The 26,924-nt window shown below is 49.4% G+C and overlaps 7 protein-coding genes across 7 annotated transcripts, besides 24 other annotated features; 3 read left to right on the top strand and 4 right to left on the bottom strand.

Annotated features, from left to right (window-relative positions):
* EKO05_0007583 (uncharacterized protein) lies at window positions 1-416 on the top strand (the record flags this gene model as incomplete). Its single annotated transcript, XM_038943269.1, has 3 exons — window positions 1-66; window positions 116-332; window positions 382-416. 3 exons carry the CDS (start codon window positions 1-3, stop codon window positions 414-416), a joined length of 318 nt encoding a protein of 105 aa, XP_038793809.1.
* Window positions 417-871: 455 nt separating this feature from the next.
* Window positions 872-2,880: a dispersed repeat.
* Window positions 1,001-1,034: a tandem repeat.
* Window positions 1,070-1,142: a tandem repeat.
* Window positions 1,195-1,233: a tandem repeat.
* Window positions 2,881-2,911: a mobile genetic element.
* Window positions 2,905-2,908: a direct repeat.
* Window positions 2,909-3,066: a long terminal repeat.
* Window positions 2,909-8,105: a mobile genetic element.
* Window positions 2,912-3,172: a dispersed repeat.
* Window positions 3,173-8,106: a mobile genetic element.
* Window positions 6,636-6,657: a tandem repeat.
* Window positions 7,567-7,620: a tandem repeat.
* Window positions 7,938-8,105: a long terminal repeat.
* Window positions 7,947-8,153: a dispersed repeat.
* Window positions 8,101-9,205: a dispersed repeat.
* Window positions 8,106-8,109: a direct repeat.
* Window positions 8,398-8,474: a tandem repeat.
* Window positions 8,694-8,732: a tandem repeat.
* Window positions 9,066-9,130: a tandem repeat.
* A 2,682-nt stretch (window positions 9,206-11,887) lies between the features above and the next one.
* Window positions 11,888-12,061, bottom strand: EKO05_0007584 (uncharacterized protein; the record flags this gene model as incomplete). Its single annotated transcript, XM_038943369.2, has 1 exon — window positions 11,888-12,061. One exon carries the CDS (start codon window positions 12,059-12,061, stop codon window positions 11,888-11,890), a length of 174 nt encoding a protein of 57 aa, XP_038793808.2.
* A 2,047-nt stretch (window positions 12,062-14,108) lies between these two features.
* Window positions 14,109-16,692, bottom strand: EKO05_0007585 (uncharacterized protein; the record flags this gene model as incomplete). Its single annotated transcript, XM_038943297.1, has 4 exons — window positions 14,109-15,510; window positions 15,560-15,700; window positions 15,753-16,585; window positions 16,633-16,692. 4 exons carry the CDS (start codon window positions 16,690-16,692, stop codon window positions 14,109-14,111), a joined length of 2,436 nt encoding a protein of 811 aa, XP_038793807.1.
* Window positions 16,693-17,267: 575 nt separating this feature from the next.
* Window positions 17,268-17,313: a tandem repeat.
* A 384-nt stretch (window positions 17,314-17,697) lies between these two features.
* On the top strand, window positions 17,698-18,588 carry EKO05_0007586 (uncharacterized protein; the record flags this gene model as incomplete). The annotated part of the gene is made up of 1 exon (XM_038943415.2): window positions 17,698-18,588. One exon carries the CDS (start codon window positions 17,698-17,700, stop codon window positions 18,586-18,588), a length of 891 nt encoding a protein of 296 aa, XP_038793806.2.
* A 2-nt stretch (window positions 18,589-18,590) lies between these two features.
* Window positions 18,591-18,678: a tandem repeat.
* A 132-nt stretch (window positions 18,679-18,810) lies between these two features.
* Window positions 18,811-18,844: a tandem repeat.
* Window positions 18,845-19,058: 214 nt separating this feature from the next.
* EKO05_0007587 (uncharacterized protein) lies at window positions 19,059-19,691 on the bottom strand (the record flags this gene model as incomplete). The annotated part of the gene is made up of 1 exon (XM_038947147.1): window positions 19,059-19,691. The coding sequence occupies one exon, from the start codon at window positions 19,689-19,691 to the stop codon at window positions 19,059-19,061; it is 633 nt and encodes a 210-aa protein (XP_038793805.1).
* Window positions 19,521-19,591: a tandem repeat.
* Window positions 19,692-19,803: 112 nt separating the features above from the next.
* On the top strand, window positions 19,804-22,911 carry EKO05_0007588 (uncharacterized protein; the record flags this gene model as incomplete). Its single annotated transcript, XM_038947146.2, has 1 exon — window positions 19,804-22,911. One exon carries the CDS (start codon window positions 19,804-19,806, stop codon window positions 22,909-22,911), a length of 3,108 nt encoding a protein of 1,035 aa, XP_038793804.2.
* A 95-nt stretch (window positions 22,912-23,006) lies between these two features.
* Window positions 23,007-23,067: a tandem repeat.
* A 205-nt stretch (window positions 23,068-23,272) lies between these two features.
* On the bottom strand, window positions 23,273-25,142 carry EKO05_0007589 (hexose transporter hxt5; the record flags this gene model as incomplete). Its single annotated transcript, XM_038943223.1, has 4 exons — window positions 23,273-23,709; window positions 23,766-24,072; window positions 24,127-24,935; window positions 24,986-25,142. 4 exons carry the CDS (start codon window positions 25,140-25,142, stop codon window positions 23,273-23,275), a joined length of 1,710 nt encoding a protein of 569 aa, XP_038793803.1.
* Between the last annotated feature and the right edge of the window lie 1,782 nt (window positions 25,143-26,924).

Consider the following 26,924-nt stretch of genomic DNA (forward strand, 5'->3'; position numbering starts at 1 on the left):
ATGGTATCTCCTAAAATTGCCGCTGTTGTAGCGATCCTCGCCTCCACTTCTACAGCAACAAACTTTGTATGCTGTTACCTCGTAACATATAAATAAAGGCTAACATGGACATCAGCACGTTAACAAAGGTTGCATCTACATTGATAACAACAGAGTCTGCGCGCCAAACTCCCGTTGGGTCCAACCAGGCCAAGGAGGCGAAGCCGGATCTAGCAAATCCGCGGTTGAAGCCAGGCTAGACACGTCCAATCACTGCAAAGTCACCTTCAAGTGGCCTTCCTCCTACGGCGATATCTTCTACGGTGCTGACAACTGTCTGTACGACGGAAGTGGTATGTTGAGCTCCTGAGTTTAGAACCTGCATGACTGACCAGGACCAAGGTCAGAACATCGGCGGACAATGCTGCAACAATTGATGCTCTACGACGCGGGAGGGGAATGACCGTGCAATCAGAAAGTGGGCCTGACTGGCGGAGGTACTCTGGAGGGAAGAAAAGCTACAATTTCGTGAGATATATCTTTAAGACACTTGTATTAATATCTATAGGTCTTCATCAATCACAAATATGCACTAGATCTTATCGCTCCACACAAATGAACAGCAGAACGCTCACGATATGTCTAGGCGATATTAGGCGACTAGTTGTGCTGTTGCGCCATCTATCTTTCATAGGCAGACAGTGATCTTCTTAGCTTGTGTAGGTTCATGGGATTAAGTGCGTTCTCAACGCGCAGGTTGGTGTTCTTAACGGCTGAAGGCTGCAGTTTCAATTAAGTTATGCATGACCAAGAGAGTTGCGTAAATAGAAGAACCCTAGCGTAAAATCTCCGCTAAAATATAGGATTTTAGGAATAGTGCCCAGTCTGGACCAACAAAGTTGTTAACAAGCAAGCTGGCTTGGTAAACTTGGTTGACTTAATTAGAAATAGCTAAGTTAACTAAATTAATCCCGTACGTCTGTTTTTGCAAGCAATTTAAGCTGCAATAGACTATAAGATTACTTAAGTTAACTTAATTACTTACTTACTTAGCTAAGGTATAGAAAAAGTAGGGTTGTAAAGGCAGCTGTTAATTAATTATTACGTACTTTTCTATTATTAAGCTACTAATTAGCTTACTTACCTATAATAGTTAGTTACTTCTAGCTATTAACGTACGTGTACGTACTGCTTTTAATGCATTAACTACTACCCTATCTTATCTATAGGCTTACTTTATATATATTATCTTATTACTATACCTTCTAAATATAGTATTAAGGTAGCTAAGGTAGCTAAATTGCTAGCTAAACGTTGCTATAAGCCTACCTAGCAGCTGTTAGAGAGCTAAAGGCAGCTTACGCTGCTACCTACCTAGCGCCTATTACAGCTATTATAGCAGCTATTATTACTAATTAAGTCCCTATTATTGCTATTGCTACTAGCTTCTCTGCCTATTAACCTGCTGTTAATAGCTTCCCTAGCAGCAACTAAGGTGCTGTAGGAGACTTAAGTCTGTAATAATTAGCTAGCTAACGTGTTAGCGCTAGAGGAGGATTCTGCAGCTGCTACAGAGGCTTCTAGTAAGCCTAGTAATAGTGTTAACGCGCTGTTTAAAGGGCTTATAGATAACTTTACAGGTCTTAATTAGTAGTAATTACCTAGGTTAATAAAGCTGTTAGCGCAGTTATTATAGAAGAAAAGCTAGGTCTATTGCTATAGGTATTATACAGTTACTAAATTACTACCTTATTAAGTCTTCTTTATCTGCTATATTTGTTATTAATAGTGTGTGTAAGGCAGCGGCAAGTATAACATTACTAACGCAACTACTTCTACTGCTAACTACTTACTTACAGCTTATTAGATAACTGCTAATAGCAAGCTAGCAGCTCTAGTTATAGCTAATAGGCAGCAATTGTTGCGCTAAATACTTACTAACAGCTAGTAGCTACTGTGCGCAATAGCTAACACTATAGGTAACTTTAATATATAGGGCTTCTGTATAGCTGCTGTATTATAGCTTATAAGTAATAACTACCTACTCTGTAAGTTTAAGACGCTGTTTTTTAGATAAATAATAGAGTTTATAAACCTAGAGGTAGTATAGGCGCTGTAGGCGTCCTATAACAGTATATTAAGGTTTGTAATAAAGGTCTACGCGTTTATGTAGCTGTAGGTTACTTAGGCCTTGTCTAACGCTGTTAGCAAGATCTATATAAGTTTTAACAGTTAGTTAGCTAAAGGTAGCTATTATGCCTTTCTAGGTATTGTTACTTACTTTGCTAATGCTACTAGTAAAGTAAGAGACCTGTAACTAGCTCTGCTGCAGCTTACAGGTTACTATACTAGCAAGAAGATAGGTAAAGTTATTACCTTAATCCTACAGCAATTTAGCGTACGCAGCAGCTAACTAGGGTGTTTTATTCTTAATAATACTGCCCCTAATAACCTTATTGTAGCTAGGTTAGCAGAAATCTATAACTAAAACAAAAGTAATATACAACTATGCTGCAGCTACTATATTATAAATCTTATTAGCTAATAGGTAATATTTAGGCGTAATAAAGAGAGTTATAATAGCTTACTAGCTGCTGCAGCTAATAAGGCAGCGTCTATAGAGTCTTAGCACCGTAAGGGACCTATTAGCGTACTTTTAATAGTTATTAACTATATTAAAACACTATAATAGTATAATTTACTAGACAATTACTAACACTGCGCTAATTAGAGCCTGCTAGTTAAGCTGCAGCGCAAGGTTATGCTGCCTATTAAGCTAGTTATTACTTACTAGAATAGCTACAAAGCTACTATTAAGCGCGCTATCTACCTCTAAGAGCCTCTCTACCTCTATATTAGTTACTATATCTGCTACTAAGCTGCTAAGGATAACCTATAAACAAGCTAAGGTAAGGTGTATACTTGTTAGATAACCGACCTTACCAAGCCAAGTTGGGGGTTTAGGGTTAACCTTGGTTAACTTAGGGGCTAGCGGCACACACACATAAAATCAGCCATTAAGACAGATAATTATAAATTAATTACCTTTATTATTATTTTTGCACATTAAGCATATTATCTAACAATTAGGAGTCTTACTAATACTACTAAAATACCTTTTTAATATGTTACTATTAACTATGCGTAATTTAATAATAATTCTTATAGATTACATAACCTACACACCTTAGTTGTATTAACTACAGACCTGCTGCGCCTCTCTAGACGTATAGGAGAAGATAGACCTAAACTAGACTATCCCTCTAGGGACTAAGCTATAAGTACCTAACGCTCTAGACATTACTAACTATAAGAGGAGGCTAGCCCTTAGCAATAATAAACAAGGAAACCCTTAGCTTCTAGAAATCCTATCTAAACTATTAGCTAACAGCCTAAAGGCATAGAAGGAAGATAATAACTATTAGAAGAGCTGCCTTAAATCCTATAAGATAGCGGATAGAGACTACTACAAGGAACAAGCTAACCTAGACAAGGTAGTAATGTTTATCTAAAGCTTAGTATTACCTTACTTTATAAAGAACTACTACTAACTAGGTAAATTAATTTAAATATAGCTTATTAGCCTTAAATATATAGTTAGTATTAATGCTAAAGAAGAACAATTACGCGCACGCCACTAATACCTAGCAGTCCTTAAACTAATAAGACAACCTAGGAGCTAGGATACCTGGCTCCTTAAGTATAATTATGCTGCAACTAACGCTAAAATAGAGGGTGTTACTGAAATATACAATATATAAGACACTGTCTAAGACTTCTTAGATTTAGTAATAAAGATAGCGCTAACCTAGGTAACAATATTCTAGGACTATAGTAGATAAGAATAAAATATAACTTATAAAGAAATAATAAAACGCTTCTAAGAGCATATAAGCAGGTACTACCCTAAGGGGAGATAGTAAAGAGGCGCCTTTGCTGCAGGGAACAACTTAACTCTTACTACTAGTAGTAAATCTACCCTAGACACTAACAGGGACGCCTCTTATATTGTTAAAGACGTATTATCTACTTATACTACACAGGGGAGTTAGGGAAGACCTTATTAAAAACAGAACATTAGTTAAATAACTATATCTAAGTAGTCCCTAAGAGGGAATATAGCAGTAGCTAGAAGAGCAAAATGCCCTGCTTGTAGACAACGCTATAGACTAGAAGATTCCTACTATGTCTATAAAGATAAAGCACTAGAATAGTTTACCCTATATAATAGAATTGCTAAGATAGTATAATTTAGGATAGAACAAAATGCTAACCTTTAAGATTAGGTTAAATCTGCAAAACAAGCTTGCACTAAGACACTAGCTATTAAGATATCCTAAACACTAGAGGCACCTTTAGGATAACTACAGGGACAGAAGATATTAATAATTTATATAAGTCTAGTTAAAGAATTATATAATATAGAGCTACTAAGCTACCCTCTTAGGAACTTCATTATCCTTAACTTAGAATTAACTATCTATATTATAAACAACAAGGACTAGATATAAGACCTTACTCTACCTACATTAAATAACTACCTATGGGCAGGAAACTCTTAGGTATAGATATAGGGATATAGCACTGTCTATCTCTATCTATTAAACACAAACTAACTAACTACTCTTAAACTACATAACATAGCATAGTGCCTAGACATACTTTGCAACCTTGTCTCTTTCTAACAACTACGTTAACAGGGCATCTAGTAGGACACAAAAAGAGATCTAACTTAGCTTAGACAAGTAGGCAATACAGCTATTACATCCTTAGATAAATAACATAGATAATAGGTACTTAGGGAACAGCTATAGACAGTATTTGTAATACAATTAATATAAAGCTAAATACCTAAGACTGCTACTACTCTGCTATAGCACAAGCAAATAGGGCACTCTAGAGCTGCTACTATTAAACACCTTATCTAACAATCTTAGGGGGTAAGAGTTAGGGGTATTACTACAGTCTAATGTAATACTTACAGACAAGCTAAGACTAAGAGGTAAATTAGTTAAATACCACAAATAAGTAATAAAGGACTAGGAGAATGTATAGTAATTAACTTCCACTTATATAAAGAAAGAAGCTTTACTAAGAAAAAGAGCTAATTACTTGCTGTTAACAGGCAATCTAGCTTCCTCTAGGACTTCTATTTTAAAGATAATTAACTAGGAAAGATAATTATCTACTTCCTAGACACTCTTACATAATTCCTGTTAAAACAATATAAGATCTAGGTTAAGGTAATTAAGTGTAATAGTAAAATTACTACAATAAAACTAGAAGTATTAAGATAGTGCGCTGCATGATTAATTGGCCTTAAGCCTTCTGCACTAGACACCTAAGCACAGAACAGAGGTGCTAAACGCTTAGGGGGTGTAATAAAAGATAAGGTATGCACTATAAGATTAGACGTAAACCTACTATAGGAAATGTAGCTAGAGATTATAAGAGCAGCAGTATACCTACATAACTAAACACTAAGGTTATTAAATAACTAGAAAATACCTTATAATGTGTTCTTTACCTATATAGCTTAACTAGCTAGCCTAAATATATAAAGCAGGAAACTAAACTAGGTATATCTAAAAGTATATAGATGTAAAGCCTTTGCTCTTATAAGTAACACCCTTGAAAGAAAGTTATAACTCTAGTAATTAGACCTAAGAGCATAGGTAGGGTATCTAGTAGGATACTAATCCTTAAATGTATATTAGATATAGATTCTAACCTTAGCAAAAGTTATTAGCATAAGAGATGTAATCTCTAATAAGGATACTGTCTTTAGTAGCTAGACTTAGGACCTAATAGATAATCTTATACATAGCACTCTTAAAGAGATAGTAATATAGACAAGAAGCGTAGAGCTTCTGCCTCTACCCTAAAATAAGGCTAAAATCTAGTTATTCTATAAGGATAACATTATTACACACTTCAATACTATAGAAGATTAACTAGGTTATAATAATAGACAGAAAGCTGGATATATATATCTAACCCCTCCTCTAACTCTGCTACTAGTTACACTGTTAATAAACACGTTGTTGTTATTCTAGTTAGTAAGAGGTAACAGCTAATTAGGAGTTAGCAGGTGGCACTAGTTAACTGCTGATTAGTTAGAATTAACGCTAGCGCAATCTTAAGGAACTTTATAAACTATCCTGTGGAAAGCTGTATTTATAGCTAGCACATAAGGCAGATGCATAGGCATATACTAGGGCAATAATATTAATAAGGCTAGGTTAAAATAAATGCTAATAAAAGGGCTTAAGCCTTATTAAAGCTAACTTTTACTAGAGCTAACAGCACAATTAAACCTAGAGGACCACCTGCTTTACTAATAGTTTAAAGAAGCTAAGTAAGAACACCTTAGCAGCTATTAGACTATAAAGTTATAGTCTAAAGTACCCCTAACAAAGACTAAGGCAGTAGGATACTAGATACTTAACTGTATATAGGTATACACGTATAAGCTTAATAAGAACTACTACCTACTTAAATATAAGGCGCAACTAGTAGTCTAAGGTAACTAGCAATAAAATATTACTTCTAAAGATACCTACGCAGTAACACTAGCTAGCAGGTCCTTTAAAATGCTTATAGCAATTTTAGCAGCATATAACTTAGAACTTAAGCAGTTTAATATTATAAACGCCTTTATTTATTTATTTATTAATTAACAGAGAGGTCTATATAAGGATGCTATGCAGGTATTAGAAACTAGGCATAGTCCTATAGCTACACAAGGCACTATATAGACTAAGAATCTCTCTACTCCTCTAGTAGAAGGAATTTACATCTACTCTAACAAGCTATAGATTTGCAGTTGTTCCCTATAAACCCTACTGCTTACTTAAGAATAGAGTTACTATCTTCTTCTATATAGACAATATTATTATAGCTTATTACCTAACTAGAAGATATAAGGCAGACAAGGCCCTTAGCTATATTACTAACAAATACTCTGTTATAGGAGGAAATAATCTGTAATAGTTCCTAGGAGTAGAGATAACCTAAGATTAAGACAACCTAAGGATCCTCCTCTTACAGGCGTTATATATTAACAAAATTGTCTCCCTAGCAGATAAGATAGACATACAACACAACACACTAATATTAAGTATTAAGCTTATACTAAATAAAGAAGAAGCTGCAGCATTAGATATTAACAAATACTAGAGAAAGATTAGATCTCTCCTCTTTACTATAGTTACTACTAGGCCTAACATTACCTTTACTACATCTAGGCTGGCATAATTTCTAACTAACCCTAGACAGCAGCACTATAATGCAGTAGATTAAGTACTATTGTACCTACAAGGGACACAAGACCTGTCCCTTACCTTTAGAGGCAACAAGCACCTAGTAGTTACTAGTAATACATTATTTGCTAATAATACTCTTAATAGGAAGAGCTTCTAAAGATATACTATTAAACTATACAGAGGACTTATTACCTAGAGAGCTAATAAATAAGACACAGTTACTACATTAACAACTAAAGCAGAGCTACTTGCCCTAGCACAGGTAGCTAAGGAAGCTATCTTTATTTTATAACTATTATTAGAACTTAGTATACACCTCTTATAATTAATAATTACTATTTAATGTAATAATACCTAGACTATCTAATTAAATAATAAGGAAGTCTTAAAATTCTAAACTAAACTATAACATGTAGACATTTACAACTACTAGCTACAATAAGAGGCAAATAAAGGCACTATAATAGTAACCTATGTCCTATCTACTAAGATATTAGCTAACAGACTTATAAAGGCTCTGCCTGCAAGTAAGTAGTTAACCTTTATAAGGTAGCTAGGACTAAAGAAATATACTAAACGAAGAAAGCTAGCTAACACCTAGATAGAATTACTTAACTAAAAGCTTGCTAACCTAGAGGTATAATAAGAGCTAATTATGTCTAGCTTTAATAGGGCCTTAAAGCTAAGGGGGTGTGTTAGATAACCAACCTTGCTAAGCCAAGTTAGGGGTTTGGGGTTAACCTTAGTTAACTGAGGGGCTAGCGGCACACACACATAAAATCAGCTATTAAGACAGATAATTATAAATTAATCACCTTTATCATTATCTTTACACATTAAGCATATTATCTGATAATAATATTAGCGTGCTATTATAAATACGCTCTAATAGCTTAACTACAGCTAATTAGGAGGTACTTACTAACTATTTGTAAGTCCTTTAGCTATTAAAGCTTGCTACTAAGTAGCTTAAAGGTAGAGGTATCTACAGTAAGTTTGGCGCCAGCTATAAGGTTATCCTAGTGTTTAATTATCTACTTAACACCTATAAGAATATTGCTATAGCGTTTAAATTAGTTAACTATAAAGCGTATAACACACCTAAAGACTACCTACTAATTAATATACGCGCTAGCTAGAATAAGCTAAACAAATACTACAGTAAGCTTACTAAGTTACTATACTACTATACTACTACACTACTCTACCTATACTATAAATTATACTATAAGAAAGCGTAGGTAGATAAAACTAAGCTGCTAGCTAGATGCTATACTAGCTTTCTGCAGATTTAGGCTATGTATAAGCCTAAGGAGCTACCTCTATAGTGCCTAAAGCTAGTAGTAGGTAGCTCTATTAACAACGCTATTAACGCTGTTGTTAACTCTAAACTAACTAGTGCTATAGCTGTTGCTAATAAGTATAATAACTAGCGTAGGTATAAGCTATAGTAGATGTAAGAGTATTATAAGAGTAATACTATAGAGTCTACAGTTATATATTAGCTCTAGCTTAAGCTAGTATATCCTAACCTTGCGCAGTTAGCTATTAATATGCTTACTATCTCTGCCTCTAGCAGTAATTATAAGCGTATATTTAGCAAGCTTAGTAATCTACTTAAGCCTAAGCAGTGTAAAGTAAATAGTTACTTATTATTAGCTCTACAGGCACTGCGCGGCTAAATCTGCGCAGGTTTCTTAACACTAAATAGAGCCTAAACAGAGGAGTAAACTAACAATAAGATAGACTCTAAGTACGCAATAGGAGACTAGGGAACAGATACTTACTAATTTTGTACTAGAGTATTCTTTTACTACACTAAATTACTTAATTAAATTAATTAACTAAGTTAATCAAGCCTCTACAGCAATCTAATTAATTTAATTTGCTGCTCTAATTGCGCTAACTAAGTCAATTCAAGCCGGTGCCGCCAAGTTGATTGACTTGATTGTTGACAACTTGGGGGACCAACGTATGCACACCAAGACGTGACAAGCTGGAGAACATCGGTGGTTAGTTTGCGAGGTGTCATTACAGCTGCGATCAGCACACGTGATATGTTCCGTGTTCAAAATCAATTTTGGCATGCTTAGCTGTAACAAGCATTCAATACTGAACGACAAATATCCACCCGCTCACCTCTGGCACTACCTCAACCACTCTGATACCATCAAGCAATGACTACGAATACTCCATCTGAGCCAACTCTGTCGGACGCATCATTGAACTCGCCACATCCCTACGAGTGCAATCATCCTGATCAGCAAGAGATAACCGCGAATTTTGCAAAATTCAGCAAACATCCTCTAAGCGTCGTATCACTGGGAAAGGAAGGTGTCTTGCGAACTCTATCGGCAAACCATCCAACGGTCTATAAGCTACCGGCTAGCAAGGCAAGAAGCCCAGCCAAAGCCTCCCCGGGAATATAAAGCTGCGCAGCTCCACAAAAACCCACACGACCGGCTGCCAAGGTGTATTGAATCACGGGACACATCTGCTCGCAGAGCTGCGTGACGGTACGAAGCTCAGCAAAGCCTGATGACAGACAGACTCTCTACCGCTGCCGAGGCAAATTCTCCTACTAGTGTTCAATTTTCAAATTCGAACCGGCTTACTTGCACGACTACCCGTGTGTGGTCGATCCACAATTCCTTCTCAACGGGACCAGAACATTACCAGGCGATTGAAGTCTTCATCTCCGTTTGTTGAATGCCAGTCCTCGGCACCCATTATCTCCTTTTGTATCGCTTCAGCCTTCTAGATCTCTTCAGGCCCTTTCGCTACGTCCCCAGAATTCTGATAAATACACCCAAGCTCGTATAGTGATTGTGCCAGCTCCTTTGGCGGGAGGTGACTTTTCTTGTAAATTTCGATTGCGTCGTTGAGCATTGGTCTACCATCACAAGACATCAATATAGGGACAATCCGCCAAACGTCCAATCCGCAAAATTCACATAGCGTTTGGATACTCTCGCTTTCTCTCCAAGTGCCAAGCGATCCTGTGAGCAGCATCGCCAACTTTGTGGGTGGTTCTTTCCCAGAGTCGTACGGAACTGTCGGAGTCTTTAAGTGGGTCTGGTATGCTTCTTCCAGCTTCTGCTGTTCTTCACCAGTCCAGCCTGCTTGCAACGTTTCCTCGTCGACAGATATCTGTACACAGCCAAGCGCAAATAGCGCGTGTCCAGTCCTAAGCCTTCGTTTAGCGTCACCTGGTTGAGTCATGGATTGACAAACCGATATTTAGACACATCGACGAAGTCCTTGATGACGGTTTGAAGTAGTTGTCGCTCTGCCCCATCGTAGCGCTTCTGTAACCACGGGCACGTTGCCAGATTCGTTGGAACCACGGAGACCGCAGAAAGGTCAGTCCCGACTGCTTCCATACTACAAAGGTAGAGCTCCTTGGCCTCTGTGTATCGATGAAGTCCCTAGAGCGCATTACCGTATCCACCAAGTGCGATCGTCTCAGGCAAGCAGGGTCTCCTTAGCTCTCCAGTCTGCAGAGCATCCTCCCGGCAAGCAAGATGTTTACTAAAGTACTCATATGCTTCTGCAAACTTGTTGCATTCGGTCCCAATACAAGCACGCACATAAGCTACGACAGCCGACAAGCTGTTAGTTGTTTGACCAGGATAGTCGACGATGATCGATTCTGCCACGTCCAGTAGCGGGAACGAAGCCTCGAATATCTCGTGCTCGTACATATGCCTACTGGGTCAGAGATGTGCTTTTGTGTTACACGAGGATATACTAACCAAGCGGCCTTATGTAGTAGAGAGCAAAACTTCCCCGGGTCAATTTCCAGTGGTTGGCTTCCGTATCTAAGCCCTTCATAAAAGGCGACCAGACTCTGTATATGGAATATATAAGCTTGCTGTGCGGTCCAGTAAGCCTTGTTGTGTCTCTCGTTGACGAGGGATACAGGAGACATGGTTTCAAACCAGTGCAAACACCGTGTGGAACGCTCTATGCACCTCATGTAGTTCAGCCATGGTAAATCTGGCATAATTTCCGCACCAGCCGATGAATCCGAAGCTCTCCCGTTTGCTCGCAAACAGATTCCGAGCTTGCTCCAGAACCTCGCTTTGGATCCTGTCGGGATCGACCAACGCCAGAACACCCAGAAGGAGTTCTTTTGGCTGTCGTCGTGCATGCTGTAGTTCATCTTCCAGACGGTTCATAAGATATGTGGGGAGTTTCTTGCATCTTTGAACGGTTTCCTCTCTAATCCGTCTTTGACAACATCTTGAGCTGTATATATGCTTTTGCGTACTTCGCAAGAGATGTTTTGCTCTTCAAGACTAACTTTGCAATGACCTAAATACCAAACGGCACTGTTTTTGCCAGCTTCAGAGCTGCCTTCCACAGTGTCTAATCACCGGATGATGTCTGACTCGGCCCATGCGTCAAGTGTAAAAGCAGGGAGATGGCATTTTCTTCTTCGGGCTTGCGCAGACTAAATCCAGCAGACTCTGCTTGGAGGCGGCGGCTGTCGTTAGGTAATGAGTAGAGAACCTCTGTCATCTTTACGCTGGCGTGTATGACGACAGGTCTTCCTGTTCTTCTCTTCCATCTGCGTTTTCGAAGAGCGTCGGCCGTGAGATGTCTCGAATGTCTTGGCGGTGCGGATCAACGGACACGGATCAATGTGCTGACCTGTCATTCAAAGCTAGTTCCAGGAGCTTGGGAATTGCCTCTGTTTGCTCGACGTTGACGTCTGAGATGAGGCGTAGCTGGACTGCGAGGTTCGAATATCGCTCGATTGGCTTAGCTCGGTCGAATGCTGGCACCCAACAGACTTCGTGGAACGAGCCCATGTTGGCGAATATGAATGCAAATGCGGTCTGCGTCTTTTTGATTCCATCCAATCCGCTAGGTACTCGACGACACTTGTTCACCAGCTGGGTCATTTGGTTCTTGTCCAAGATTATTTTCGAGGGTTCTAGAACTTTAGTTCGACCTTCCAACATTGAATTGTGTTTCGCCCATGCGATTGACAGAATCAATACAGTAAGTGGCTCTCGTCGCCGCCGGTACCATCATCATCCTGAAATTCTAGACCGGCGCTGCTAAGTGTAAAGTCTGTGTAAGAGTTACGCTTGCATGTTTTTGCTTTGCTTGGGTTTGTGTTCTGTCCTCGTACAGTCCGTGACTGCATGCTACCCTGTATCGATAGTGAGACGTGGAGTTCGCACTCGGATCATCTCGTGAGCTTGGTGGCTGTTGGTCGGTGGCTTGATTAGGCTCCAGTATGTGTTCGATTCCATCGAGCGGATACAGAAGATGGTGGCTCGTTCGATGAGGAAACCTCAGAGCCTCTGCGTGATTGGTAGGACTTGAGATCGGGCTGTCATCACTCGCGAGGCCTTTGCTCATGTGCTCAAGAGATGACTGCGTAGCTAATTACTTCACTGGCGCTTCGATTTCATCTCCAAGCTTACGACTGCTTCTTTATTCTTCCCAAGGGGCTGCAACATTCAGGTGGCCGGCTTCATCTCGCAAAGCGTACGGATGGGTGGGTTCAGAGGCAGGGCATTGAACGTCTCCAGGACTTACTTGGCTTCGGAAAAAGCACTCTCGTGATCGAGAGCATCCACAACAACGGCCTCTTCAATTTGACAGCGGTAAGCTCGACTCGGATACATCTGTGGAAGAATTCCTAGAAGTCGACGTCGTTTGGATTGTGGTGCTAACCAGAAAAAACACCGCGGCTGTTTTGTTGTATGTGTCTCGAAAGTCGCTTTGGGGTCGTATCTCTGTGAGCAACCGGCGCAAAGCTAGCTCTTTTCAGGTTTCTAGGTTGGGAGTAGAACATAGGTTTTTGAGCAACGAAGATCCGATGCCGCATCCAAGGAAGGGGATGGGTGTAGTGGAACTGTGAGCGTCAGTTCGAAGATCCCAAAGCCGGTACCGTAGCTCGACAGAATCGCCAAAGCTACTCCAAGCTCGAAGGACAGCCCTTCCCGAGCAGATATCCGAAGACGATGGTCCTCAGCTTTAGGGAATCTGTGCTGGAGAATACCGATATCCCCTAGCCATGGATTGCGATCATGTGCTGCCTGTTTTTACTTGATTTCAAGGTACCCTCGGAATACATACATATCAAGCTTTTATGTTCGAGAAGACAATCACCGTGCAGACACACCCTACACATCTACCATTTCCAAGAAGCCAGCCCGATAGAACCCCACCAAGCTACAGCCCAAAACTAGGACGTGAGAACAGCAGTAAGTACCATCATTTACTCCAAACACATGTCAAGAAACTGCAGACAGAGGAAATAAGCTTACTACAGTTGGAAAAAGCTGTGCCGGAAGTACCGCTACACAGAAACTAGGGATTGCAGCGCCAGAAGGTCTTTTGCCTGGCAAGTCGAGGGACGAAGGCTAGAACTGTGCCTCCAGCAAAGTCGACCGTGTATCAAAGTGGGAGTTTTCTTCCTAACATCTGCAGAGTTCGTTGCTCGAAGAGCAGATGGCATCCTCGGGAAAGCTGAAGTGCATACTGTTAGAGTCTTTATGTTATATCTACGTAATTTGGTAGATAGACTTAGGAGGTGCCTTTTATACTCTCGAGTCTTTACTATCAGCGAGTAACTCCTCTTCATTGCTGGAGTGGTGGAGAGCCTCTCACGCGTGGAGATGAACAGTCAAGGAATCGATTTTTTGAAGTGAACTACCTTCCCGTCCACTTACTACTTAATACGGCAATCCGCTAGACAGATACCTGTGATACCTGTGATACTTTTAAACGCCACATCGTCGCCCGCTGCCAATTAGAGAAATGTGGTTGAGGAATAGCATCGTCGCGATGCAAAGCAGAAGAGACGCGTTCGTTTCAAGGAGGAAGTCATGACAGCGTTAGCTAGGCGTGTTGACGGCTTGCATTCAAAGCGGAGAGGTCGAATTTGGGCGCAGGCGGCTGGTGCGGCGCGGGTGGTTTGGCGGGCAGGTGCGCGGGCGTGCCGTACTTTGCGATGCTGCTGGCGCCAGAGGGAACGCGGGATGAGGGCTGCTCGCCGCTTTGGGATGCGATTCTGTGCATCCCGGCCGAGCCGTTGGCGTGCAGGCTTTGCGGAGAGCCGAAGGACGGCGTGCTGCCAGCTGGGGGACTCACGCGCTGCATCTGGCCTGCCATCGGCGGCTGGCCCTGCATCTGGAAGCCGCCATAGCCGTTTATCTGAGGCGGGCCCTGGCCCATGTTCGGTTGCATCTGGAAAGGCACGTTGCGGCCGCCCGGGATGAAAGCCTGGCTCTGTGGATTGAACTGCGGGCGGTTGTAGCTGCCGGGTATGGGGTGTTGATTGCGGTTCGGTTGGCCGCTGTAAGGATTCGGTGGGAATTGTCCATACGCATAAGGTTGGGGCTGGGGCGCGGACATGGGCCGGTTGGATGGTGTGAACGGTGGCACTTGACCCATCGGATAGGCAGGTTGTTGATTCATCTGTGGCCAACCCTGACTCGAGGGCATGTGCTGCGGCTGTTGGAAGGGCTCCTGATAATGTGCCATGGGCGTGTTAGCCATCTTGGGCGTCACCTGCGAAGGCATCACGGGACTCTGGAATGACATGCCTCTTTGGAAGTCGGCGGACAGGTCATAGCCAGGCTGTATCTGCGCATACGGCTGGTACATGGCAGGTCCACTATGCGGTGGGAACTGCTGCCCGCTCCAAGCGTACTGGGACTGTGCATCTGGAGACGCCATGGCTGGGTAGGGGTTGCTGTGGGTGGTGGGGGGCGAAGCTCCGGAGCTCAAGCCTGCGTACTGTGCATTTGGCGTGGGGCCTGGGTAGCCATCGTAGTAGACTGCGTTTTCAGCCGTAAACCCTGACACTGCGTACTGCTGAGGGTAGTAGACGTTGAAACGAGACCTGGCCTGGAAGTCGTCGTCGTCATAATTGCGCGGCTTCTTGCTCTTCTTCTTGCCAGATGCCGAACTCGATCGTGATATGTCCTTGTCCTTGTCTTCCGCCTCAGTGGTCTCTGCTGCAGGGGAGTCCTCACTCTCCGCACCAAAGATGCGCTGGCGGGCCTCTCGGTAGCGTGCTTCACGCTCTTCACGTGTCAATGCGGCCTTGTCTTTGCCATCGTTGCTACCGTCGCTCCCATCGATTTCGGATGTCGTCTTGGATGGGTCCTGCGAGTTGAAGCCAGTGTTGGTGGCTGACTTGGCGTCTTCGCGACGCATGATCTTGCGGGCGGGCAGCTCGACAGGCGGTGTGTCAGCGCCTTTGGTGGCATCCACCATTTGCGACAGCGGGGGTGGTCTGTGATCAAGTCAGAGAGCATCGAGCAACAGCGGTAGTGGTCACTAACATTCTGCAGTAGGGAGTGCGCGTGATCTTGACACCAGTCATGGTGGAGTCGACGACATGGCCGAGCAGATAGTAGTCGGCAAGACGGTGAGCAAGCATTCTGTAGAAGGTGTTGCAGTTGGGCAGAGAGTACTCGCTGTCGCTGCCACAGGTCAGTCAGGGTATTGGCGGGGCGTGGGTACTATCAGACGCACCGAGAATCTTTGATGAAATCAATAAAATCCTGCTCCATCTTCACAACGAACAGTCGGTCGCGCGGGGACTGCAGGGCTTCAATAAGCTTCTCGTCTGGAGCAGACGGCAGGTTGGGCACGCCATCGATCGAAGGCAGGCCTGTTCCCACAGGCTGTGACATGGGTCGGCCGCCGTTTAGAGAGTGATTGGGGTCGAAGAGCACGTGTGGGCCGGTGGGAATGGTTGGGAAGCGGCCTGGTGGGACGCCGCGGTGGGAGTGAGGGTTCATGACTGCAATTTCGTGCAGCTGGTCGCGAAAGGCACGGGCGGCGCCGTTGTCAGAGCCCTGGCGCGAGTCGGCGACGAGTGAGTCTGGAGGAGAGGTGACGTCTTCCTCCTCGACAGCCCTCAGACTGGCGCTGTCGTCAGGCCGCAGCGACTCTTTCTCGTCGAGTGCAAAAGTGGTGGCCGAGGCGACGCTCTTCCCGTCGATGCTGGGCGGCTTGCCCGATCCGTCCGACGAGGACAGCTGGGTGCTGCTGTCTTCAGCCGCCGAGATCTTGACCAGGGCAATGGATCGTGGGCGCTCAGGCAGCTCTTGCTTCACGTCTGAAGACGGTGCAGCCGACTGTTGCGCGGCGTCGGTCCATTGCCCGGTTCGGTCGACGCTGGTTCCAGCGGTTCCGTTTGGATGCGCGTCTCTCTTCTCGGCTCCTTGCGGTCCGTCGGTGGTGGCGGGTACGGAGCGCGCAATCTGTGGCTGGCTCAGGATTCGGGGCGTCGCAACAGGCGGGGCTGCCTTTGCGCTGGCGTTCTGGGTGGGAGTGGGTGGCTTCAGAGCCGAGGCGGCGACCTGGAAATAGTCAGCATGGCTTGAGGTGAGGGGACATGCGTGCCCACCTTTGCAAAGGACAGCCTTGCCTGTGCGTGCTCCTGCTGCGTAGGCGTTGCGGAGGCCATGGCAGCAATGGGGTATGGGGGGAGGGAGGGAGTAGGCGCTGGGCGTCGCGTCAAGAAAGTATGCGACTCGAGCGTCTGCGCAGCAGCACACGCGTGGATGCTGAGTTGCAGGTGGGGGAAAAGACAGGTGGGCGACAAGTGGAGCCGTGCGCGGTGGTGGAGCGAAGGAAGGGTGCAAAAGACGGGTCTTCAGGAAATGGGATGCTCAAGGAAAGTCGCGGTAGCCAGGGCCAGAGAGCTGGACATTGTGGTGTGCCGACATTCGACGTCTGGGTGCGGTGGGAGGTGTGCGGTGTTGTTTGGTGGTGCGGTGTTGTTTGGTGGTGCGGTGTTGTTTGGTGGTGCGGTGTTGTTTGGTGGTGCGGTGTCGTGTGGTGGTGCGGTCGTGCAGTCAGGCAGTCGTGCGGTGTCGTGCGGTGTCGTGCGGTGGGGCTGCCAAAAGTCGGGAGACAGCCTCGACGAGGACGGAGGGGCGTGATGCGTGCGTGCGCAGGCCGGGCGTGGGCGCGTAGTGGGGAAGAGAAGAGGCAGGCAAGCGCCAGACGACAGGGCGCGCGCAACAGCCAGCAGGCGGACGGGCGAAGCGGCGAGGGCAGAGGCGGCACGGCGCGGCGCGGGCGGGTGTCGTGCGGGGTGCGAGCGTGTGCAAAGTCGAACGTCCAAGGTGAAGAGCGCGGTCGTGCTGCCGTGCGCCGTGCGTCGACAGAGAACCGCGCACGGGTCACGTGCAGGGTCCAGTGTAATTTGTGATTTCCTCGCGCCTCACGTGTGACCTCATCCGCGAAACAGCGAGATGGAACCGAGCTCTCTTGCCAAGCCTGTCTCGGTGCGTGGTCTCTTGCAGCACTCCACCCCATAGCTGAAGCTGCGCAACACCACGTCCAGCACCGCAGTCCAGCACCGCAGTCCAGCACCGCAGTCCATCACCGCAGTCCATCACCGCAGTCCATCACCGCAATCCATCACCGCAATCCATCACCGCAGTCCATCACCGCAGTCAACGCCATGCTCCGCCGCCCTGGCACCGGCCCGTCCAAGGCCTCGGCGACGACGCTCTGCCAAAAGTGCCTCCAGCGAGGCCACTACAGCTACGAGTGCAAAGCCAGCGCCCAAGAACGCCCCTACAAGTCGCGCCCCTCGCGCACCCAACAGCTGCTCAACCCACAGCTCAAGCCCAAGCTCACCACCCAAGTGCCCAACGAGCTGCTCCGCAAAAAGGGCGTGGCCGACGACATGCTCAAGAAAAAGGACGAAGAGCGAGGGCGCACCTCGGGCCGCAAACACTCGCGCTCGCCATCCTCGTCTGCAGACTCGGTGTCCACCATCTCGACCAACCGCTCGCCGTCCCGCTCTCCGCCGCCACGACGCCAGAAGCACGAGCGCGACACACGGGGGAAGCGCAGCCGGCGCTCCCGCTCCACCGACTCGCGCTCCTCCATCGACTCACGACCCAGCGGCGACCGCGACCGCAACACACGGCGCCGCCGCAGCTCCTTCAGCCCAGCCCAGCGCGGCCGCCGCGACGCACCACTCGACACGAGCACGCGCGAACTGAGCCGGACGCGCGGCCCGGGCAAACGACCACGGCGCTCACGCAGCAGGAGCGCAGATGACATGTCGACGACCTCGGACCCTGCCCAGTCGCGCGCCCTCCCACCAAGACCAACGTCACCGAGCCAGACACCAAACACACACCAGCGCAGTCCCGGCCCGTTCTCGGACCGCCGCAACGCCCGTCGCTCGCCGAGTCCGCGCACGAGGAATCGCTTTGACGATGGGCCTGGGGAGAGGCGTGGACGAGGTGGTGCGCCGCCTGTGCCGCCTGCGCCGAGAGAGAGGAGTCTGAGTCCGTTCAGCAAGCGTGTAGCTCTGACGCGGGCGATGAACGCAGGGTGATTTTCTTCTTCTTCTTCTTCTTCTTCTTCTTCTTCTTCTTCTTCTTCTTCTTCTTCTTCTTCTTCTTCTTCTTCTTCTTCTTCTCCTTCTCTGCAATTTCATATCCTTGGAGGAAGTCTTGCTTCTTTGTATCAATAGCTTTACCTACCCTACGTTGTATTCGAAATGCCGTGGTATCATGTCTGCGCGCCCCGAGTCCGTGAGTCTGCACGCGCCGTGCGCGCCTTGCTTGCCTGGCTCGGTCTGGGCTGGCCTGTCTGTGGCTGGTGGCGGAGCGAGTCTGCAGAGCAGCTCATACCCATCTGACGACTCTCTGCACCAGCTCATACCCATCTGACGACTCTCTGCACCAGCTCGTACCCATCTGACGACTCTCTGCACCAGCTCATACCCATCTGACGCCTCTCTGCACCACGCATGCAAGCAGCTCACTCTCCATGGCGTGTCTAAAGTCCCCTCTTTACCCCCCCTCACCCTTCCACCACCTCCTCCTCCTCGGCATCCCTCCTGCGCTCCCTCTCCTCCTCCACCTCCCGAACATGCATCGCCTCGACCAACTCGCCGCCCTCCAACCCCCCCTCCAGCGCCTCCTCTCCAGCCTTCTCCCTCGCCAGCCTCTGCGCCTCCACCCTCTCCCTCACCAGCCTCGCCAGCGCATTCTCCGTCGCCCGCTGCAGTCCCCCCTCCTTCATCTTCGCCTCCAAGTCGCGCTTGAGATCCCAGTTGGCCTTCTTGGGCGCCAGCTTGAACAAGTCGAGCGGCGCATCGCTCTGCTCTTGCTCCTGCGCCTGCTTGGTCTGCAGCGCGAGCTGCGCGGCCTTGTACTCGAGCGTGGCGGTTGCGTCGGCGATGGGCGTCTTTTCGAAGCCGAGGCGCACGTTGCGCGTCTCCGGGTCGAAGTTGCGCCCGGAGAGGTACGTGGTCGTGGTGGACGGGGTGGAGGCGGTCGTGGTCAGCGCGCTGGCGGGCGCGGCGGTGGTGGTGGCGGCGTCGTCGTCGGGGGAACGGTCGTCTGGCGCTTGCTTGCGCTTGAGCGACTTCAGTTGGGCCAGGCGCGCTTTGCGGTCGTTGGAGGCGGCCGAGAGCTTTTCGTGCGAGGACATGGTGCGGTGTGATGGTGCTGGCGGTGAGGGGCAGGTGGGCGTATGGTGATGGCGTATGGTGATGGCGTGTGGTGCTGGCGGTGAGGGGCAGGTGGGCGTGTGGTGATGGCGTATGGTGAGGATGACGTGTAGACCTGGCGCCTTTGTAGATCAAGACACGCTTCTTCAATGGCAGGCCTCGACGCGGCGTGGAGGCATACAGACACCGAACGAGCTGACGCTTCGGCGCCAAAAGTCAGGTTCGGAGGTGAGCGGCGGGCGGCGGGCCAGACCACACGCGCAAACTCCAAACTCGTCCCAGCTTTTCCAGCGACAACACAACCGCCATCACGCCCCTCGCCCGCGTCATGGCTCGGTGAAGGCTGCCGCATCCTCCCCGTCCATGCCCCGCGCCCGCATTCCCGATGCCAGCCTCGTCGCCGGCGCTGACGCCCTCATCCTGCCCTGGCTCGCGCCGAGAGCGCTCGCCGAGTCTCCGGTCGTGAGGCGCCGGCGCCGTCATGGAGGAAGCCGCCCAGCACAGACAGCGAGGGCACAGATGGGCCATGCAGGGGCGAGAGCAGCTGCTGGCCATGGGAGCTCCCGCTCTCACTGGCAACCACGCACGAGGCCGGCGCTGGACCTGCGATACGCCGACATAGCCTCGTTCGCGCACCGACATGCACGGAGGTACACCACCGGCACAGAGACGTTCACCACGACCTCTACTACCCGCACGGCCGCTTCTTCCGCGACTCCTACCACCGGCACAGAGAGCTCCGCCCAGGCTACAACCCGCCCAGCACCACCCACGACCACGGCTGCCTCCAAAGCCTCCAGCGGCAGCCGCTACTCGCGCAGACGGCCCTGGAAAGACGAGCTGTCCAGGCATGCCGCGGACCTGACGCCAGAAAAAGCCGGGCGAGCACGGCTGAAGCACATGGCTGTGGCCGAGGCCCGCCTCAAGCGCCAGGTCGAGCGTCTGCAGCGGGACCGCTGGCGCTTCAGGAACAAGCTGCTCTACGACGGCCAGTACAGATCGCTGCGCCGCTCCATCCTCGGCCTCAAGCGCTGGGGCGAGACCACCGAGGATGTGCGCAAGGACAGCAGCATCGACCCAGACGACGAGCACTGGATCCTGCGCACCTTTGCCGCCCTCGACCGCTCCACGTACGCGCGCACCAACGTCCTCACCAAACCTGTCACGCTGCAGCACGACCCTCGATGTCGCCGCTACACCTCGAGGCTGTTCGCTGGCGTGGACGAGAACGGCCCGGAGCGCCTGTGGACCAATTGGCACGACTTTGGCGAGAGCAAAAAGTTCTACGAGAGCATCCTCGTCTACATGCTTGATCAACAACCAGGCCGTGCACAGGCCTTCCTCCCTGTACTAGCCGCCGATGCCTCGCTGCCAGAGGCTAAGTCGGTCATCCTGGCAGATGCCCTCGCCCACCTGGCAAAGCTGCACGTCAAAGGAGAGTACCCCTCGGACCAGGGCTGGGGCCTCACTTCCAACGCGAACGCTCGGAACTTCATCTCCACCTTCCTCCTCTGCACCCGCTTCGTCAACACGGCCGTGTACTCGCAGGATCTACTGCACAGTCTGGTTCTGCTAGCCGACACGGCCGATCTGCAGAAGACCTACGACATGTTGATCGAGTCCAAGACACGCCTGTCTGTGGGCACTACCTTGCACTACGCGAGCGCATTCGGTGAGGCTGGCGAGTTTCGCTATGCGCTGCAGTGTCTGGAACGCCGTCTCGCGGCCTTCAAGGAGACGGAGCGCGCACTCGTAGTCGATACCGAGCGCTTTCGATGGACCTGTGCGGCCATCCTGCGTGGCAGCATGCGTCGAGGAAACAACTACCACGAGACACCGAGCATAGTAGCGGCCTTTGTTGGATTGGGCGTCAAGATGGATCTCCTGCTCTACGACGTGGTCATGCGCAATGCCATGGACGCCGGCGACTTTGCCACTGCGTTCAAAGTCTACAACGCTCTGGATCAGAACGGATTGACCCCGGACAAATACACGTTTTCCATCCTCCTCCACGGGTGCACCAAACAGAGCGACCCTGCCATGTTCAAGGATTTTGGCGACTGGTGTGTTGAGAAAGCAAAAGAGCTGGGCGATCCCTGGTTGGCTACAGACTGTCTCTACTATGCCTACATCTGCGAGCAGAGCAAGGCTACCTCGGCACGCGACATGGGCTTGCTTTGGCGGACCTACTTCCACTTGTTCGATCTGACCCCACTAGAGCCTTTCTCTCGATACGGCAGCCGCCCGATGAAAGACGCCATCGACCAGCACCTCGAGCCAAACACCCAAAAGCTGGCCTCGACACCCATGGCAGTCTACCTCATGCTCCAGACCGAGATTCAGACAACCCAAGCGCTCGGCATCCACTACCTCGAGCGCCTCTACAAGACCTTGAAGCAAGCTCTCCTCAAAGCACCTCATCCCGCCCTCGCATCCCTTGCCCAGACCCCAGCCATCTGGAACGCCTTTCTGCACGCCTTCTGCGCCCAGAAACAATACGCATCCGCCTCCCAGGTCATCAAAGACATGACCGCCCACGGTCCCGCACCCAACATCTACTCGTGGAACATGTTCATGCAATCCTTCTTCAAAACCGGCCAAGTCACCGCCGCCGAGCGCGTCTTCGCCATCATGCGCGCCCGCGGCGTCGACCCCGACGCGTACACGTACGGCGTCATGGTGCGCGGGTACGCCAAAGCCCAGCTCGTGGACCGCATCGGCGAAACAATGCAGCACATTGCCGAGGAAGCGCAGCTCGACCCGGACCTGCTGCGCGCCCTGGCGCAGGTCCAGAAGCGCCAGGACCTTACCGTCGCGCTGGAGAAGAGCCGCGTCGAGAGGGAGGCCAAGGAGGCGCAGGCCAAGGAGCAGGCAGCGCGTGAAGAGCAGGAACGTTTTGAGACGCCGCGGTTTGCCTCGCTGCTTACTAATGCGTTGAGGTTCCGGCCCGCTGCGCATTGGGATAACGGCGTCGCGAATGATGACTTTATGGAGCCGGATGATGAGGAGGTGGTGGTGGAGTCGAAGAAGCTGGAAGGTCGGACTGATGTCGATTCATTGTCGAGCTCAGACCCCAGATTCAAGTCGCTCCTCGGTAGCCGAACGTCAGGCGTCGCTGCGAAGCCATTGCCGCAGTTCAATGCCCCGCCAACGACGGAGGCGAGGTTTGGTGGCGTGCAGAGCAGCGAAGAGGAGAAGTGAAGCAGGATGTGAGTTTGTCAAGGCGACGTGGAATAGGTACGCTTTTGTATAGTAGTCAAGCATGGCGGATGTGCACATCTCTGTACTTTGTGTGCAGCATTGCATCCCACCGCATAGCGTAGCATAGTGCAGCACAGCATCGCATCGAAACGCATATGTCGATATCGTAATCTTATATCTAGTACTTCGTGTGAGCGCCAGGTCAGCATTCATTCGCACGTGTTGAGAAGGGGAAAGTAGATGGGACGTTAACTATTCGTTTCTGCATACTACAAGATCCGCAAACGATAGGTGGAAAACTAGAAACGAAACGCTGCTAATGCATCACATGCAGTGCTTGACACTGACAACCAACACACTTCTACCTCGCCCCGGTAGCAGCACCACTACTCTGCATCTCGCTCTCGGGCACGTGTTCCATCATCGCCTGCTCGGGAGCTCTCGCCTCGCCCTTCTTGTTAATCCCCCGTGCGCCAGGCGTGAGATACGTGTTGTCGAGATTCGGCAGCTCCTCGCCCTCGGTGGGCACCCAGTGCTTGCTTGCCCACGGCTTGACGCCGAGAATGTACATGGTGTCGATCTCCTCGAGCGAGCGGCCGTGGCTCTCGCAGACGAAGAAGTAGACGACCAGCGCGCCGGCGAAACAGCACCCGGCGAACACGTAGCCGTAGCGGTAGTCGATGGCGGAGGTGATGTACGGCGTGAAGAAGGAAATCAAAAAGTTCCAGACCCAGTTGCTTGCGGTTGCAAGAGCCATGCACTTGGCACGGTAGCGAGAAGGGTAGATTTCACCAACAACTGCGGTGGGTGTTAGTCTCCAGTCTCGATGAACCTTTTCAGAGAGGTCAACTCACCAGCCCACACGATCGGCCCCCATGTCGACGCAAACGCGGCAATGAAGAGACAAGCGAAGATGATCATAGCATATCCAACACCCTGCGATTGCGTGCCGTCGCTGTTGTCAAGCGCAAAGTGGCCCAAAGAGGCGAAAACAAGGAAGCACATGAACATCCACAGCGCACCGTAGATGAGCGCGGGTCGACGGCCGTACTTCTCCACAATGTAGAGACCGGGGAAGGTGCAGCCAAAGTTTACGGCGCCGAGGATGATGCTGGTAACGTATGAGTTTGACAGGCCGATAGACTGGAAGACGGTTGTTCCCTGACGAGTGTTAGCTATCCGCCTTCAGTGACTCTTTGACAGGCGACGACTTACGTAGTAGAAGTAGTAGTTTGCGCCAGTAAGTTGCTGGAGCATCTGAAGGGTGATGCCAAGAAGTGTGCGGTACGCCATCCTCGGACCCGTGAAGATCTCGTACCAAGGGTGGTTGCCGCCACCAGCACGCTCAGCCTCCATCTTCAACTCGATCTCCCTGATTTCACGCTGCACTTCGGCATGGTCCTCGTTGACGCCGTATGTGAGTGCAATGGTCTTGCGAGCGCTGTCGATCTTGCCCTGGCGGTACTCCCATCGAGGCGATTCCTGCATGAAGAAGATGCCGAACACCATGAGAGCAGACCAGATGAAGCCAATACCCATGGGCAGTTTCCACGCGCGCGAGCTGTTGTCACTCTCGGTTCCGAAGTTGATGCAGTATGCGACGAAGATACCGAGCGTGATAAACAGCTGGTAGCACGAGACGAGCGCACCGCGGACGTAGCGAGGAGCGGTCTCGGACTGATACATGGGTGTGAGGACGGAAAGACCGCCGACTCCGAGACCCGCAACCCAGCGACCGATGGCGATTTGATACCAGGCGTCGATTGTTGTGATCTGGACTACCACACCAACGCAGAAGATGATGTTCCAGAAGACGATCGAGTACTTGCGGCCGAATTTGTCGGAGACAGGCGCAGCAATCAGAGCACCGATCAGTGTACCAATAGAGAGCAGGGCCACGATCAGTCCAGATCGCACGTTGCTAAACTTCAGAGAGCCATCTGTGTTGTGATCGTCCGCAAACTTTTCTAGGAAGTTTGGCATCTCGAGAAAGCCAGAGATTTGGCCAGTGTCGTAGCCGAAGACTGGAACACCATTAGCGCGGCCTCCACCCAGCATATGACAAAAAACCTACTAAAACCACCCATAGACACAATCATAGCCATGGCAATGATCCTGGGGCGGAAGATCTGCTTCGCGCCACCAGAAAGCATCATTGGCTTCTTCTCCACATCCCTCATGGAAGACTCATGTGAGGGCCGTTCATCCTTCATGGTTGCAGCGGTGGCCATGTTGCGTAGCAGAAACCCAAGAGAAGGCAGTGAAGCTGAATGAACTTGGGGACTCCATGGGCCATATAAACCCCCCCATCTACCACTCCATGACTCCGCAGCGATCCTCCGTACCCCAATGCCGTCACGTTTTCCTCGGCTGGGCTTCCCCTTTGCGCAACAACTGCGCGATCACACCGTAGCACCGTTGGACAGAAGCCGGCATGCGTTGTGTCACGACGTCATCGCGCCGGCATCGTTGACGATGGTGTCAGCCCTACGGGCTATGCCGTCCAAACAAGGCTTGTCGCGTGCCAAGCTCCACCCAAGCGTGTAAATCCTGTTGGTGCGGGTCTTATTCGGCGGCCCACTTGAGGCTCTGCCGGATGCCAAGACCGAGGTCACCGAGCTAACTCGTCACCGTAAGCTACTTTGTGGGGTGCGCGAGGTTGTCCTGTGGTTTGGAAGGCTCTGATCAAGGGCATGAGGGTCGGTACTAGACTGAGCCGCGACATCAATCCCCGACGCAAAGTCTCGCTGCGTCTGTGCCGAACACACCGCGCTGTGTTTCATCTGCACATAAGAACCAGCCGACCGGTTGCTCCCTCTCACTGCGAGCACGAAACTCTGCATGTCACGAGGCTCACCGCAAACGCTGCAGTATGGCGATGCGGTTACGAGCTCGTACGAAAAAACGTGCGATGAGGGTCTGCCCACCGTCACGAGAGCGGACAACCCGCGCGAAAACGCGGGTTTTGCGGGTGCTTGCCTGCTTGCGGGTGAGTGCCGTGGGGCTCCATGGCACAGAGAAGGATCGGCAGTGATGAAGATACTTCTACGGCATGCTCGGTTGTTCTTCGTGCCTTCTTCGACATGCAGGATGACGTCGTAAGTCCACGCCGACCAGACGCAGGCTCACTGTTGCTGCTAGTCGGGACGCCGCTTTGGATACAGTACGCCGTTGGACAATCTTCGGCGATTCACAAGTACAACTGCCGGAGACAGAGCCTGACAGCAGGGCCTCTGATTTTGCTTCTTCAGGAAAGCGAGTGCAAAACAATCGACCGCTGTTCGCCGTCCATGGATACAGCGTCCGACTAGTGAGCGTCGAGACCGGTCCCATATCCCCATGACTTTCACCTGACTAGTTGGTCATGAAGACGTGCTTGAAGAGCTGCTTATACAGACATACAAACAGGTTCTCGTTGCGTGGCCTGCAACTCACAGGTGCTGTTCCCGGGTACTCCGGACCTGCATGTGCGATGCGCCACGAGTATTGAGCATCGGTCGCTCTCCAACGCGTTGAAATCCCGAGTACTCATCAAGGCGTATGCTGGCGACAGACTAATGGCGACCTTTCCCCAACCATGTCTCGAAGCTTCGAAAGCTAAATAATCGAACAGGATCTGCTTGTAGGCGGATGTAACCCACGTGGTTACTCTGACTGAATCTCTTTAGCTTTGACTGTTGGCAGTGCCCGCAACTCGATGAAAGGTGAAGATACTCCATTGGTGTTGTTGGTGCTTCCTAGCCGCTCTGTTGGTTGTCCGAGGCCGTACTGTCCTTGCGCTCATCGTGCCTCACCTCTTCGATTGCGTGCTCGCTGTCGTCGCTGTCTTGAATTCCTTCTGCTTGCCCTTCGCATCACGGATTCACGCCCCGCCTCTTACCGCCTGGCATGCTGAACAGTTTTCGGACTGTCCATGCAATGGTGTTTAGAGAATTTGAAGTCAGCAGAACGAAGTCTTGAACTGTTGTCTGGTACAAGGAACTTGATATGAGAAAAGACTGCAATATAAAGAA

This window comes from Ascochyta rabiei, chromosome 12 (genome assembly GCF_004011695.2).
Source record: "Ascochyta rabiei chromosome 12, complete sequence".
Classification (NCBI taxonomy): domain Eukaryota; kingdom Fungi; phylum Ascomycota; class Dothideomycetes; order Pleosporales; family Didymellaceae; genus Ascochyta; species Ascochyta rabiei.